Raw genomic sequence first — 16,807 nt, 5'->3', positions numbered from 1 at the left:
CAATGCTTTGGCTCACCACTTTCCTCTCCCCCATTTTCACTCTTCTCCATCCCTCTCTTCCTTTTCCAATCCAGGAAATGAGAGAAGAAGAGAATGGTGGAGGCAGTGATGTAGCTACAGGGGAGGCAGTGTGGTTAGTTTTACAGACACCACAGTGTGCCATGTGAGCAGCCCCTTCCACTTGCCATCAGAGCCATTCCAGGCAGTGACAGCCATCAAGTGGGAGGGGTCGCTTACACTGCACATTGCAGCACCTGCAATACTTACCGCGCCACCCGTCCTGTAGCTATGTTACTAAGTGGAGGCAAGTTGGCAGATGGAGGGGGTGCCCCTGCCAATCTGCCACATGAGATGATCACTTCAGTCAGCCTCAAGGATGGGCAGACTCTGACCTTAATTCGTCCAATCTTACCTATTCTTCACAGTCAAACGCTGGAGGGGGGAGGGGGAAAGGACAGTTTCACAAGCCTGGTGTTGATTGGCTGCCTTTTAGGATGCGACCAAAAAACCTTCCTTCAACCCCAGAAGAGTCTACACATTTTTTTTAAAGTCCCTAAAAAAATTAAAGAGGTGGCAAATAAAAAGTGGCATATAAATATTCTTAATAATAATGTGCGTGAATATGCATGTGACGCTTTTAAAAACAAAAGGTTGGGATAGTCCGCCCGATGCATGGTGAAGGGGCAAGCCTGACAGCTGAGCCCACATCCAGTTCGCAGATACTGGACACATTTCTCTGCCATGTCAGCTGCGCAGCAAGGAGGAAGTCTCTGCAGCCAGTGGCATCTCTAAGGGAGTGTGGGGAGTGCAGCCCGCACCAGATGATGCGCACGGGGGAGGGGGGTGACACAATTACTGGCCAAAATTTTGAAAATCTTGGTACTTTTGAATAATAGAATTGTGTTATATATCAATCAATGCATAATTTCGTGAAGAATGCAATGAAATAAACCGTACTGAAATATCTCTATTCTTACAGTCATAGCAAAAAAACCCATTGGGGCAGGTCAATGGTACATCACCATGCCCACAACTCAGGTTGCTACTCCACCCACATCATGGGAGGAGGTCCCTCGTAGGGGCTACGCGTTGGCCTCCCGCACTGGGTGATGCAAACCTTAGTGATGCCACTGCCTGCAGCCAAGGGAGGCACCAAAAGCTTCCTCTTTCTCTCACACCCTTCTTCAACCTCCGTTTCCACAAAGACTCAGCTTACCTCTATTATGCTTTGGAGCTCTTCTACATACACCCGTTCTGTTTCTATCAGTTCATTTATTATGTGGCTAGAAAGAGAAAGAGAGCGAGAGATTAGTAGTAGCCTCTGCTGCTAAACTGGAGAGCTGTTCACATTTAGAAGACAAGTTTATTGACGGTTGACTGCTGCACAGCTTTTCATGCAAGCCTGTGAGAGTACTGTTATCACATTAGTTAACACAGAATCGTCCGCACATACGGTACTTTGCCATGTAACGTGAACAAAGACAGTTCCCTGCCCAAAGAGTGCAACCTAAATTCAAACTCTGTGGCTGAGAATAAGGCTCTGAACTCAGTGTGGCTTACAGCTGCGTAAACATGTCTAGGATTACACTGTGTGTGTGAACGCATGCGCGAGCGCACTGCGTGCACAGACACAAGGAATTTGAGGCAGCACAGGGGTGAATCGGGGGCACAGTAGCTGCATAACAAGGAAACAAAGTGGTCTGCTAAAGCCGCCATATTTCAGGGGTGCAGTGAGGGTGTGTGAGAGGCACACCTCAGAACCCTTTATAACACTGAAACACAGCTCCCATATTGGAACACATGTTTTATATCACACACAGTCATCACACTCAATCCAACATACTCTGCAAGATTCCAAGGAATCCTGGGTGCAAGACTGATCGGGGTGACGAAAGGCCCAATCCTATGGAGCAGCTCCCCACTGGCACACACTGTTGCAAAAGTGCTCAAAGGCACATTTGCTGCCTTCAGTGCCAGTGGACCACCGGTGCTCGCTCAGTGCTGGCTGGTGCTGAGCTAGTCCCAGTAGAACACCAGAGCTCCTCTGCTCGGCGGTTGCGCGGACCACCAAGCAGCAAAAAGGTAGGTGGGATGGGGGAGACAGGGAGGAGGCGTTCTGGAGCGGGGGGAGGTGGAGGGAGGGCAGGGAGGAGGCGTGCCAGGGAGGGAGTGGGGTGGGAGGGAGGTGGGACTGTTGCAGCTTTGCTCCACCAGATCCTGAGCCTCCGTTTTGGGCCACTGGCCCGACACAGGGCTCTAAATTCTACAGCAATCCTTGGGTTGCCGTAGAATCAAGTAGCACCATTGTGGGGCTCCTCGCCTTACCCGAGGGAAGGAGACAAAAGTCTCCTTCTTCTGAAGAACCGCTGGCACTGCCCACAGAGAGCACAGGATGCAGCGACAGTCATTTTTGGTGCTGCGCCGGGCAGCTCAAGATTAGGCTGCCCAACAGCTGGGACCAGACCTAGGTGGGGCCAACCCACATCATATGCTGTAACTCTCCCTATTTGTCAGGGACAGTCCCTGTTTTCCATATAAACCTTGCAAATCAATTGTCTCATTTTGGTTGACCTTTGGGGACATTATACTGGGTGCCGTCTTAAAACAATTTAAGTAGACTGCAGAGGTTGCCATTCATCACCATCATTCATTATTTCTGAAGCACTTAATGCTTATTAATTTTTTTACAATGCAATAATCACAGAAATTGGCAATGTTTATTTCAGAATGATAAATTACAAGATGATTTGGCCATAAGTGCCTATTTCCTTGATCTAATATCATTGCTTCCTGTTTTATGTCTGTACTTTTTTAATATTGTTGCTGTGCACTCCCCACTTCCCCAAGTGGAGAGATGTTCCGGGCAGGCGACAGTACTTGCTTCATGTGGTGGTCTGGGGCCTTCCTGGTCACTGCCCCAACCCCCTCCTCGCTCACTCTTATGCAGAGGGCAGGAAGATCTTCCCTCTTCCTCTTCCAGAACTGCTTCTTTTAAACCACTGAGAGTGGAGAGATTCCACTCCCAAGATCCTGCCTGCTGCCATTTTAGAAGGAGTGAAGGCGGAGGAAGTCAAGGATGGTGGTTGGGTGCTGGCTGGGCTGCCACACTGGTGCCGGCACTCCCTACTGCCAGTGCAGGTGGATGCTGTTTGGGAGTGTTGCTGCTCGTGTTAATACTGGTGCAAGGAGAGCTGGTGTGCACCTTTGTCCAAGCATACTGGTGAGGGAGGCAAAATCTAGTGGAAGTGGGCAGTGGAATTTGATGTCACCTTGGGCATCTGATTTCCTTGGGCCACCCCCTGGCTCCAGGTGCAGTGGAACTTGGATACCGGCGGCCTTTGAAGAAAAGATCACTAGAGATTCAGGGTGTTTTTTGTCATATTTCATTTTTTTTAAAAAAACTGAACAAAGGTGGGGTCATGTGGTGGGTTTGCTCCCACAAGCCAGCAGATCTGCTACCCCACATCAGATCCCCAGAGGCAGGTGGGGTACCCCAAGTGACTTTCAGCTCACAGTGCTGCTCTCCCCTGCAACCCCACTTTGCCCAAAACAACTGTTCTTTTTATATACTCACATTTACTCTTTTATAAACTCTTTTTATATACTCACAGGGACCAATGTAAGGAGGTACCTTACATTGGTCTCTCCTCATCACTTGGAACTCTTGGCTTTCTCTGGAAAATTTGTAAAATATCTCTAGAAGTTTCCCAACCTGTTCCCCTTAACAAATATCTACAGGCCATTAAGCAACATTAACTCAGTTTGTTGGCATCCTTCAGTCTCGGAAGACTATGGTATCGCACTCTGAATAGTGTTCTGGAACAGAGTGTCCTCTCCAGTGCGCGAAGCCTGGGTAAAGTAGATATGGGGGATACCCATGCAGCAAATCCCCCCTCTCCACGTCGCTGAAATGTTCCAATGGAAAGGCAGAAGCCAATACGGTTGGTTCCAGCAGCATCGCAGGAGTTGCCAGAATGTGACTGTGTTCAGCCATGAACTGCCTCAGGGACTCCGGCTCCGGATTTTGCCTCGAGATTGACTCCTGAAGCCTTTTCCATAACTGGATGTAGCCACAAGGCAGTGGAGGTTTGGGATCAGAGTTTTCCTTCTCTCAGATGAGCTGCCTTCCCAGGTTGACGAGTCCCATCTACCCGGTGGCTGTTTAGTTGCCTCTTACGACAAGTACAGCCAAACTGAGGGCCTATTCTTATCCCCAGCCCCCAGGGGACTCAGTAACTCAGTATCCTGGCTATTAAGTACGAATCTCCCTTTCCAAAAGTGGTAGTCCCATAAGGGCTGACAATCTATTCTTCAGTCTTTCCCTAGAGAAGTGAAGCTTGCAACCTTAAAACCCATTCGCTAGGGAGGAATCTCCATTGAGCGCAATAGATCTTACTTCCAAGTGAGCCTGTATAAGTTTATTCTTTAAATCTTTGAGAGGGGGCAAAATAATCTGCACTGTGTGCATAAGCAAGAGCACACGGAAGGGCGCAAAATGCCAGTGTGCTGTTTCCCTCTCATTCCCCTTCCCCCATATCCACTTTCTCCTGACTCAATGAAGCTCAAATTACATTACCCTGAAATGAGAACGACTAGATCAACTGTGAGATTCAAGATTCTGTTGAGCACTGAATTTAAAAATGAGTGAATTGTTATGGTCAATTGATTCTGTACTAGAAACCACAGCAAGGCAGGCTATAGCTAAGTACAGTTTCGGCAAGATGTAATTGGTGGGAAAGGACTGATCCCTGGTGTAAGACTAGAGGTCTTTGCAAGTACATAACCACAACAAAGCACCTGAAGACAAAGAGTAGACTTCTTACAGCAACTGGAGCCCATGTCATCAGACCACATCATGGACCAGAGAAGTTTATGCCAGAATAAATCTGCTAGTCTTTAAGGAGCTACCTACATTTTTTTTTTTATTTGGAGATGAGCAAGGCTGTGCTCCTGGAATGTGTCACAAGTAACCTTGTTTTGCTTATTGATTTACATCCCACCTTTGGTCCTTTAGAAAGTGGAATTCAAGGCCGCCTACACCAGGTTCCATCATCTCCCACCCAGATAATGACCAGATCGCTAGACTAGCTTCAGCAATGTGACTGCATTGTGTGTTCTCAGACCAGACCCTGGAACCATCAGTGAAATGTGTGTGTGGGGGGGGAAGGCCATATGAGTGTTTAAGGAGACATTCCCAGATATAGGGGCACAGAGAGCGCATTGGCAGAATTAAGAGAACAAGAGACCATCAGGATATGGGATTCAACCCTATTTTTACAGAGTATCAAGCAAAGAAAGAAGCAGGAAGAACAAAGAAGCAGCCCACAAAATTTCCATGGGCTCCTATATGTAAAATAATAAACCAGAATTAATGTGGGTGCACAGGCAAAACCAAGGCAAATTGCTTCTGTGGGTGTTATGGGAAGACTGGAGTCAGAGGGAGGGGTAGCAGTGAATGTCAACTGCAGCCATTGGCTCTGTCCTGGAATAAAAATATCACAAAAGGAAAAATCTCAGACACAAAGAGAGGGAAATTAAGATATATCTGTTCTCTCACTGCTTTTGTTGTCTGAATCAGGGTATACATAAATCAGCATAAATCAGGAACTACTGACAAGTGAAGTAAGCCAGCAAGGAGCTTGGCCACCCTGTGAGTTCACAGCCACAACAATCAAAAATCTTACCCATCTTTCAGTTTCGCTGCTGGACTAAAGAAAGGAGGAGATGTTTGTGCGAAGGGACTCAGCTCGGTTCTAGGTGGTTCTGGGTCTGTAAACAAAGCTCACTCTGAGCTTCAATTGGGATCCAGACTGCTTTCAACTCCTTGGGGAAAATTTATGGGTGCTTTTTTTGACTTACAGAGGGGAAAAACAATGTGGGGGGGAGCGGCTCTGGAGAGGGAAAACTGGTGGAGAGGAAAAGGTTATGAAGGTCCCCCCCTTGGATTCCACCATTCTGCTGCTGGAGACCGTGGGCTGGGTTAGTACTATAGCTCAAGAAGAAACCCTTGAGTAGGAAACTGCATGCCACGCATCGCTTGAGCCTTATTTGCCAAGGTTGTGTTGAATTCAGTACACAGATTCAAATGATAGCAGTATGTGCACAGCCCTTTATTTGTCTCCCGGTCGCTTAGTAACCCTGGCCTTGCTAAAACAAAAGGTTGGTAGTTTCTGAAGAGGTTAGTTGGAAAGCCCTGGACCGCAGCATAATATTGTCTTGTCACAGGGATGTGGACTTCGTACTCACATTTGTGAGTGTGCAGCTTCTTGCATTGCTTAGAGTTGAGTTGTATGGTCAGCAACATTGCAAGTTAAGCCCTTCCTGGACCGTACCTGTAGGGTCCCTGCCCTGGAGGGGCCTGGAGCAGGCTTGTTCTACCCCAGGGAGGCCTCAGATTGGCTGGAGGGGGAGGGGGTTCCAGCACCCTTGTCCTCCTCCCTAGCCAAGCTGCCAAACCTGGCCTAGGAGCAGGGGCTGTTCACCTCACAGCTCCCTGCTTCACACTGACTGCCTCTCATCCCTGGCCTCCCTGTTTCATGGAGCAAGCTCGCCCCCTTTGGCCCCTCCCCTTCCTCCAGGTGGGGCAGAAAAGGCCTTTCCTGTTCCTGGCTTGTTTCCTTGTTTGCCCTGCCAGCCCCCTCTGGCTGGTTGGGGTGAGCCAACCTTCTTTGCCCCCCTTCAAGGGCAGGGAAGCCTCCCCCACCCTGGGCATGGGGTGCCTGCTCCAGGGTAAGTCGGGGGTCAGGGCATCTGGGAGGGGCCCTGACAGTACCGTTTAAGTCTGCATGCTGGGGAGAAAAGACCTTTATGCCAAGGTGAGCTGAAGCTATTCTGCTGTCCAGGGATATACAGTGGGTGGGAGGCAGGTGAGGCAGAGCCTCCCCACTGGAGTCCTTTGAAAAGCTCTGCAACCTCAGAGCATGTGGGTTATGACTGCTTGCACACCTCACACAGCAGCAGTAGTGCTTTTTGAAGGACTCCAATGGGGAGATTGTGCTGCACCTGCCTCCCCACCCACTGCACGTCCCTGGTGCTGCCTGTCCTAGCACTTGCAAGTTCTTCTCTGGATTGTGTCCTTAGTCACTCTCTTTTGCACTTTTTCCATTTCCACTATGTCCTTTTTGAGATGTGGCGACCAGAACTGGACGCAATACTCCAGGTGTGGCCTTACCATAGATTTGTGCAACGGCATTATATTATCTGTCTTGTTCTCAGTACCTTTTCTAATGATCCCAAGCATAGAATTGGCCTTCTTTACTGCCGCCGCACATTGGGTTGACACTTTCATTGAACTGTCCACCACCACCCCAAAATCCTTCTCCTCTTCTGTCTCAAACACAGCACAGAACCCATTAACCTATATGTGAAGTTTTGATTTTTCTGCCCCAATGTGCATTACTTCACACTTACATTGAAACACATCTGCCATTTTTCTGCCTATTCCCTGGGCCAGAGGTTTTCTAACTCTCTTGGAGAGTTTGAGCTGCTCTAAGTTCTTGTGGGGGCAGGGGGGAGGCAGCGGGAGTGGGGGGAAGGCAGCAGCGTGACCCCCAGGATCGCGCTGCTCAGGGGGCTGCAGGGGCTTGGCTGCATGTACCCGAGCCTCCTGCAGCTTCCCGGGGGTGCGGGGAGCCCTGCGCAACCTTCTGCAGGGCTACCCCCAGCTTCAGAGATGAAAGTGGAGTGATGTGCTCCACTTCCACTTTAGCGGAGGTGGGGTGTGATCCCTCCACTTTCACTTTCAGATCATGCCGCTGCCTCCAGGCTGCCCCCACCCCTTAAGGTGAAAGTGGCCAGGGTCTACAGGCTGGGGTGTCTCGACGCCCCAGCTTGAAAAGCCCTGCCCTGCGTAATAGAGGCTCCTGAGCTACAGGGTGACTCTGCCTGACCAGGCTAGCCACTCGCTCACCTTACCTAAGGCAGACTTTGCCAGGCAGCAATTGTCCTTATGGGCTCTGGAATCCTGACCTGTGAACTTCTGCCCCACTTCTGCTTGTAGCACTGGTGGTCCTGGGTGTTCTGCACCCCCACGAGCAGGAGCAGGGCAGTGGTAGTAGCTGCAAAAGCAGACCTGATGGTGGTGGTGAGAGACCGAGGTGGAAATGCTTTGGATCTCAAGACAGAAAACACCCACTGGAGCAGTGCGGGGGCAGAGTGAAGGAGTGTGGGCAGGGTGATATAGGAAATCATAGGGAGCTGGGGAGACTGGCAGGGAGGCACTCACTGCGGCAAGCAAGAGCGGCATGCTGGAGGATGGAGCGGGGATCAGGTCACTGACGGACTCGGCAGCACTGGCAATGAGGGGGGCACAAACCAAAGGTCACTGGGTGGTTGTGCTGGTGATCAGAAGCAAGATTAGCTATTGGGAAAGTAACCGGTCAGAAAAAAGCCATGAAGGTGGGGCAACAAGAAACTGGTACAGTGTGGGGTGGGAGAGTGGATTGCGGCACCACCCTCCACTTGCCACCGGGGGCATTTGCATCCATTGACACCCCCCAGGTATGCCTGTGGCCTGCAGTTCTGCTCTGCCATTACCCTTCACCCCATGCTACCTCATCTCAGGTCAAGGTCCCATAATTCCCACCATGACAGGGGCTGATCTTCTGAAGGCAAATGCATCTCTACTACCCTCCACATTCCCATTATGAAGCCTGCTCATTCCTCCAAGAGCCACCCCACCCCACCTTGCATGGATGCTTTAGTTACAGTTCTGGGAAGCTCAGAAAAACTGCTACACTCACACATACAGAATGTGTCTAAACAACTAGATCACATCACATGTGATCTAGCTGTTTAGACATGTTCTGTGTCAGCTAGGGTTACTGCTAACAATAATTTTTAAAAAAACATTCTGTTCCTCAACATGTCTAATTAACCCTGCCAAGGCCAATATTGCTAACTCAGTTTTGCTGATAGTGCAACCTGCTTATTTGTTGTAGGAGTGAATGACAGTTGCCACCATTGTTACTTGCCCTGCTCCTGTGCCTTTTACAGCCCAATACTATTCCGGATTGGGCTGTCGGGGCAGGGCAGAAGAGTCTTTCAATGCCATAAAATGGCTGCCGACACAATGCGCAGCACTTCGTCAGTGACCATTTTGGGAGTGCTACCACAAGAAGTGGCAGTGCTCCCCAGACAGTGCCCGCTGAAGAAGGTAAGGCAGTGACGCGGGCAGGGTGTGGGCATACAGGGGCAAAACTGGGCAGAGAGGGTGGAGGAATGGGAAGCAGGAAGGCTTGGGAAGGGTTGAATCCGGCAGCAGTGTTGCACAGCGGATCCTATTCCCCTCTGTTGCAAGCCGCCTTTCTCTCCTTAGACTTGCGCCAGCTAGCGCAGGTCAGATGAGACCCACTGTGGAGCAGGAGGCTTATGGAGGGGTAAGAGGAAATAATTCCTCTTTCCCCTCTGAAGCTTCCTGATCTCCCCCCTCCTGCTGGATAGAGCAAGAATGAGTGCAGATGGAGGTGAGTACTCCCCACTAAACTGCTGCCGGAAGTGACTATCTCTGTCAAACTCATGGATTGGCTGGCCCTGTACAGACTCTTGGAATGCCAGCTTAGCTGAATGAATCGAGATGGAATAGAATTGCTGCCTACAAATAACTGTAGTCATAATCTTGCTAAACCTGATTTTTTGCATCACTCTCTTGGCATGTGGCGTATCATAGCAATGGAACTTTGTACAGAAAAGGTCTCTATGCTTCACTTCTATCTGTCTGAATGTCCGAGTTGCGCATGAAGGAACACTGCTGATGAAAATGTTAACGAGATGATCAGCTGCATAGCCAGAGGGGGTGTAAAGCACTCTGTTTTACAGGGAGCCACACCACAGTGTGCAAGTGGCCCCTCCCCCCCTTTGGAGCCATTCCAGGCAGGGGGAGCAAAATGGAGACATGTGCCTCCTGAAGATAATTCAGGACCTACCCTCAAGCAGAATTGCTCCTGGAGAAACAGCAAACAACAAGGATGGATTTCCAATTTTGGCCAAGGGAACTTCCATCAGATGCCCAAGAGTGCGAACAAGGCACCTGTGTGCTTCTCAACACAGAGTACTGCTGCTGTCCAGGATAAGAGATGAGGGTGACACCTGAGATGTTCCATGCAGGCAGAACATCTGCCATCACATCATTTCATTTGTGAGGCACTCAGCTGGGGATGGAATTTTCTTTGGTGTGAATGAGATGAGGAAATGAGTGTTGGGGGGATATCATGTTCATCAGCTGCTCACCACTGTTGTTGCTGGTTGTGGGGATAAAGGTCAACAGCAAACCATCTTTTTTATTACCAGTAGCTTCTGTTTGCCTTCCCTGTTCCAAACATTCAAGGTGGTTGATGAGCTACCATGAAAGCCAGAATACAAATAGCAGTGAAAACTGACTCCCAAAAACATATCACAAGAGCACCCATATAATTATTTCCACCTACAGAACTGCCTACCTCTCAAAGTAGGCCAAAACAGAACAACAAAACAAAACACAAAAGAGAAGTCATCCAATCCAGTAAGTCAGTCAAATCAGAGTATCCAAGTCAAAGTCAATAAGCCCAGTCAGTCTCCTCTCCAACCTGCACTCCTTCTACAACCCACACCCCCTTCCTCAGGTGCCCCTTATATCCCTGAGGGCCCTATTGCCTTTAAGTGGCTGCGCTGCTGGATGCCCAGGCCTTACCCTTAAAGGGGCCACTGCTACCACATTACCTCCTCACCAGATCTTCCAGGATTCCAATACATATGGTGGTTATGACATCTACTTATCTTACATGGATACTAAAGAACTCCCCCCACCTTCCAGAGGCACCCTGCTGGAAGGAAAAAAGGACACAGACTCCAGAGGTGGGGAAGAGAAGGGGGGGGCAGCCACAGGCCAGCTTCTGCCCTGACTGCCTGCCTGCCCTCCCTCACTCAGGCTGCAACCCTCTCCACACTATCCTGGGAGTAAGCCCCATTGGCTACAATGGGACTTCTGAGCAGACAAGTTGGTTGGAGCTCTCAGGTTGCAGTCCTCTCCACACTTTCCTGGGAGGAAGCCTCACTGACTACTTGTGAGTAGACCTGCTTAGGAGGGGGCTGAGGCTGCAGCCCTCCACACCTTCCTGGGAGGAAGCCTCACTGACTACAGTGGGGCTTATTTGTGAGTAGACCTGCACAGGAGGAGGCTGAGGCTACAGCCCTCCACACCTTCCTGGGAGTAGCCCAGGGACTACATCCAGGCTTACTCTTGAACAGACCTGCACGGGCTCCCACTCACCCGTCCTTGTGCTTGGCCTTAAGCAGGCTCCAAGGCTGCCATCCCAGGTACCCTTTCCTGGGAGTAAGCTTCATCTGCTGTAATGGGGCTTACTACTGAGTAGACACACAGGATGTCTCCTCTGCTATGGAGGAAAAGTCTCTCCTTGCACTGAGTGGGGACCTGCTCAAGGAAAGGCGGGCTGCAAGGACTTGTAATGGCTGAGGAGGAGGGCAGCTCAGGATTGGCTGATGGTCAGCCAGTGAAGGGCGCTGAGCCATTCCAACAGAAAAAGCCAGGAGCCTGCTGGATGCTGATTGGCTGAGCCTGCTGGAGAGTTGGGGAAGGGAAAAACAGGGAGCTTAAGCCTGCAGAGCAGGCAAAATTGAAAAGGGAAACCAATGCGGGGCAGGTGGGGGTGAAGGGAGAGGAGGGCAGTGAGCTCAGGGGGCAGAGGGAAGCAGCCTGCCCTCCCAACACAGGTACCTCCTGTTAACCCCTTTGCCACTTTCACCGGGAAGAGCCGCAGCAGACAGCTGAAAGAGCCACATGTGGCTCTAGAGCCACAGGTTGCCGACCCCTGCACCATGGGGTAACACTTCTGTATCGAACCTGTATCCATCCAAAAATCTCAAAATCTATTCCTAATCTGTAAATAGCATGTAAATAAACTTTCTATACGCTTTTAAAGGAGTCTGTGTCTGCTTAGCATTGACTCAGAGACTGAATTCCAAAATCTCTCTATCAGATAGAATTTGGTATCTTTAGGTTAAAAAAAAAAAGTGCATTGGGTAAGTGATAGAATGAGATAGTCAAGGGATATTAACTGGTAGGAGTAACACTGGTGCCACAGGTAGGGTCAGTCAAAGCCAGCCTACTGATGTGGGGAACTGAAAGGCTTGCCTCAAGCTGCAAGTTGGAAGGGCCATTGCAAGGGGTGCCCCATTGCTCTCACATCTGCCCCTCTGGCATATTGGTGGCTGACAGCCACAACCACCTCCTAACCCTCCTTGCCCATCCAGCTGCATATAGCAGCTTTCTTAAGCAGCTGGGTGGGGGCCTGTGGTGAGTGGCAGGGAGTGTGAGCACTTGGGGGGGGGGCAGAATTTGCATACTGCTTCAAGTGGTGATTTGACTTGACCTGGGATGTTAGGGATAGGTCCAGCAGCCCACACCTATCCATGCATCAATCCATTTTCTTTTTACCTTTCCCAAGCAAGCAATCAAGAAAGGCAGAAGGGTGGTGGGTTGGATGGTCTTCATTCAGTGTTGACACAGCAATAAAAAGCAGGCACTCATCTGCACATGCCATGGGAGGGACTGTGCAGGGCTTTGGCTCTGGGCCCTCAAGTACCTGGTACTGAATGGGGTAGGACAGGTCTTGTAGTCACACTGGCCACTATCACAGACTTAATCAAGCGAGTGAAAGTCTAAAGGTGAACTTCATTGTACAGCCTTTAGTTTAGGATGAAATCCATCTGTTTTTGAACATTGCTTGTATAAGCAAAGTTTTCATTTTGAGTTTTAATTAGGAGTTAAACAGAGTTCCATGGGTTTTAAAACAAGAACATGAAAAGAATAAAGATTTCCCATTCACTCTCTGGTTACTCCACTACTCTGAGGCACAACACAAAGCCCAAGTAACGCACTCTGCTACTTACCCATCAGGTTTTGTACCATTCACTCACAACCCACGTTTTTATCCCAGCTGCACGGGATATTTTGGCAAGGTGGGCCAGTCTGGGCTTGACCACACTTGCCAAACCCTGACTTGGCTCTATCTTCAAAAACAAAACTTACACCAGCCTGTTTCTCTGGAATGGCTATCCTTGGTTGACTCACTTTTTACAGAGCATCAGATGACAATGGACCTAGCCCTATCCAACTTGCCAGCACAGTTGCAGCCACAATGCAGCCCTCTGTGACCTTCAGAGCATGCCTCATTGGCATGGTTGCACCAGCACTAGAAAATTGAATAGGATTGGGCCCAATGTCATCAAAGTTTCAGGGGTTTTCTGATTTGTCCTATTGGCTGGAGTTTTTTTGGTGGCATTTTTTGGTAATAAAATGCAATAGTGGCATCAACCTATCAGTGTGGATAGGTAAAACTTAAGCTAAGGTTCAGTCAAGGCTTTTTCAGACTCCTGTGCCTTTCAATAAAATACTTCCTCTTTGTAGGTTCAACCCATTTTATTGTTTCCTAGTGATCACCATCACCGAATTCATGAAAAATGAATTTCTCCCTTGAATAGTCTGTTTCAATTCCTCAATATCAGTTCAAGGTGTTAGGAAGGATTTAATTACTTATCTTTTTCTTTTCTTTTATATTGAAATGATGTTATTAAAAGAAGAAGAAGAAGAAGAAGAAGAAAACCAAGAGGAATTAAATAACCAGAACTTCTCCCAGCTCCCTTGGGACCAGAAACAAACTTTGGGGTAATTCAGAGAGTCTACTGGGATGAAAAGGCTATTCATCACTAAACCACAGCTGAGCTTAACAGGAAGCAGTGGAACTTCTGAGCCTGCAAGAAACAAAATGTTCCTTAGCTGAGTGGGACTTACTTGGGACTAAACTAAATATTATAGATTAGGACCCTGGCCATGGGGAAGGGCACTTCTAGATAATATAGCACTATGTTAAAACACTGTTTTAATTCTGCTTGTGGAAGAGCAATGCTTCAGCAGCCCCATCTGGTTTCTCTGTAATCCAAACACTGCAAAAAGAATCCACAGATCTCCTTGAAGGTCTGCTTTTTACATCATGTTTTCAATGGAAAGGCTGCTCTTGCTCATTGTGTCTGTCATGCTAAGGTCAATTGTCCCTCTTATCAGAGCTGAAGTCTAAAGATCCAGGAGGAGAACAAACTGATAGCTGATCACAGGCATAATTCCTTGTATCTGATATACAGTATCACTGATACTGAAGTATTTATACAATCACCTTACATCAGTAGATGTCCAAATCCATTTAAGTTACATGGTTGTGTAAAAAGATACTGGACGATGTGAAACAACTAGACTTTGGCTGCAATCCTGCACTTACCTGGCAGAAAATCCCATTGGACGCAATGGGTTTTACCGCTGAGTAGACATGCCTAAGATTGCATTGTAAGTTAGTATTCTGTGTGTGCTCCGAAGTACACTTTAATAATGCTACTGAAACACACACAATTATCTAAAGCAGTTCTGTGTGCTCAATGGGAGTATCAATGACACTAGATTCTTCTTCTGTTTGTGTTCAAAGGAACATTCCGGGTGTATCTGGTAAACTGCAAGGCCCTTTGCTGCAGCCCTAATCTCTCTGTGCTGTTCTCACAAACAGATTTCTTTGGTAGTCTCATAAAAGGCTATCTTTGTAAAGTCAGATCACATTCCACAAACACAGAAAAAGATCTAGCTGGCTGTACCCCATGCGTGAGCTCAGGAAAATGACTGTTGGAGGTAAGAAAAGTATGGAAGATACCTCTACCAAACCTGAATACCCAAGGTACCAGATTCTCAAATTCTTTCATAGCAACCCCCCTTTTTTGTCAAAAACAAAAATCTTAACTTTTCTTATATGTGCTTGACACTTCTCAGATGTGACACACTTCAAAATATTGTGTTCTACATCATACTTACGGTGTACACTTAAGATGTGTTTCATACAGGTACATATGTCAGAAAGCTAGGACCGTGTATGTTCAGTTACAAACCTGGGTTTGCTGCTGTGTGATATGGAGAATGGCCCTATGTGACAAGGGATAATATCACATGACAACTGGAGGAAGAAGAGGTGTGTGTACCGACGTGCACAAACAAGAGTGATAACTGCACATGTACCTGTCTTATGGAAATCTAATTCACACTGCACCTGAGCCTCTAACACAGCGATTTTCAACCACTGTGTCATGGCACACTGGTGTGCCATGAATGGTCTGCAGGTATGCCATGGGAGTTTGGGGGAGGGTCATTTACTAGTTGGGACATTGGGGGATATGAGCCCCCCACCAGCCATGCAGTGTGCCCTGTCACATATCAAAAAAACGATGGTGTGCCTTGAAAATTTTAGCACCTTCTCAGTGTGCTGTGAGATGAAAAATGTTGAAAATTGCTGCTCTAACGTATGGGAAACTGAGTATGAACCAAGAGCTATGGGTGTATATAAATAGACAAGTCTCACCCATAGAAGGTCTCCATCAAAAGAAATGGTGGACCAGTTCCATGCATTGGGTGTATTCACATACAAATCTATACCCTCTCCAGTGCAAGCTACAGGTTTGGACAGGGAAACATTCCTGTTTATCCCCTTAAAATATGATAGCAATTTGGTGGCAGGCAGTGGCATAGCTAGAAGGTGTGTTGCCACCTTCCAGGGCCACCCTCTGATCTGGACCATCTGCATGCCCAATCTGAATGCTCCACTGGAGGGTGTTCTGAGGCCTCAAAATGTCACATTCAGTTTTGCAGAAAAACCGGAAATGACATTCTAAGGCAGGGCTGTTAAATACAAGGCCTATGGGCCTAGTGCGGCCCCTGGAATCAATTTATTTGGTATTTTGCCAAACAGATGGAGGTTGATGAAGAGCTTCTGCCTCCTTTAGAAATTGGTTGTTTTTCCATAGGACAGTGGTTCTCATAAACTCCAGGGGTTTGAGTCCTGCTGTAAGTTCTTGTGGGTGAGGGGGAAATGGTGCGAAGCCTGGATCGCGTTGCTTTTGAGGAGCGCAGGGGCTTTCCTGCACTCACAAGAGGCTGCAGCAAGCTCTCAGGGGTGCAGGGAGCCCAGTACAAGCCTGGGAAGGGCTCCCAGAAGCATGCAAACTGTCAAAATAACAATTGTGACCCACTTCTGGTTTCGTGACCGAAAACCAGAAATGGGTTGTGATCATTATTTTGAGTGTCTGCACACTTCAAGGGGCTCTATGGAGGCTTGTGCAGGGCTCCCTGCACTCCTAGGAGCCTGCTGCAGCCTCTGGTGAGTGCAGGAAAGCCCTTGTGCCCCTTGAAAGCAGTGTGATCCAGGAGATTGCTTCAGTCCCTCCTCCCCATCCTTAACAGCGCAAGAGGCCAAGGCCCTCAGGCTGGGGTGTCACAACACCCTAGTTTGAGAACCATTGTCATAAGAGAACCTGCTTATGAAAAAGGACCCCAAGTGGCTTCAGCCTCAGCTTATATAGCCTGCTCCTGGAATTACTTCCATATGGTGAGCAGTCTTGTACTGCGTGTGAGCTAAGCAGTTTTCATTCTGGTTCTCTCCAATTTTCCCACCTTAATCCTTGCTTTACCCTGTTACCCCCTCTTGTCCCTCAAATGCTTTGTGTTTTCTGAGGGCAAACCTTTTACTGTCAGGTGTTAGTCCGTGGGTTCAAAACAGACTAGAAAAAAAGCAGAATTATTTCAACAAGAGCTTATCACCTGTTCCAAATATGCCTTAGCAGCAAGGGAATGGGTAAACCTTTAAGCGAATGAGGACATACAGCCCAATCCTATGCATGTCTACTCAGAAGCAAGTCAGAGTCAATGGGGCTTACTCCCAGGGAAGTATGGATAGGATGGGGCTGATAGGCTGGAAACCTAGCCACATGTATTTGAAAGTAAAAT

The 16,807-nt window shown here is 48.3% G+C and overlaps 1 protein-coding gene across 1 annotated transcript in view; it reads right to left on the bottom strand.

The window, feature by feature from the left end:
• LOC136646006 (guanine nucleotide exchange factor DBS-like) overlaps window positions 1-16,807 on the bottom strand; it is a 221,996-nt gene that overhangs the window by 77,904 nt on the left and 127,285 nt on the right. The window contains exon 16 of the mRNA XM_066622524.1: window positions 1,217-1,283. Within this exon, the coding sequence (XP_066478621.1) occupies window positions 1,217-1,283 (67 nt within the window). The remainder of the gene's footprint in view (window positions 1-1,216; window positions 1,284-16,807) is intronic.

This window comes from Tiliqua scincoides, chromosome 3, assembly GCF_035046505.1.
Source record: "Tiliqua scincoides isolate rTilSci1 chromosome 3, rTilSci1.hap2, whole genome shotgun sequence".
In the NCBI taxonomy this organism is placed as follows: domain Eukaryota; kingdom Metazoa; phylum Chordata; class Lepidosauria; order Squamata; family Scincidae; genus Tiliqua; species Tiliqua scincoides.
The sequence above is the reverse complement of the archived record's forward strand: the minus strand, read 5'-3'. Positions and strand labels throughout refer to the sequence as shown.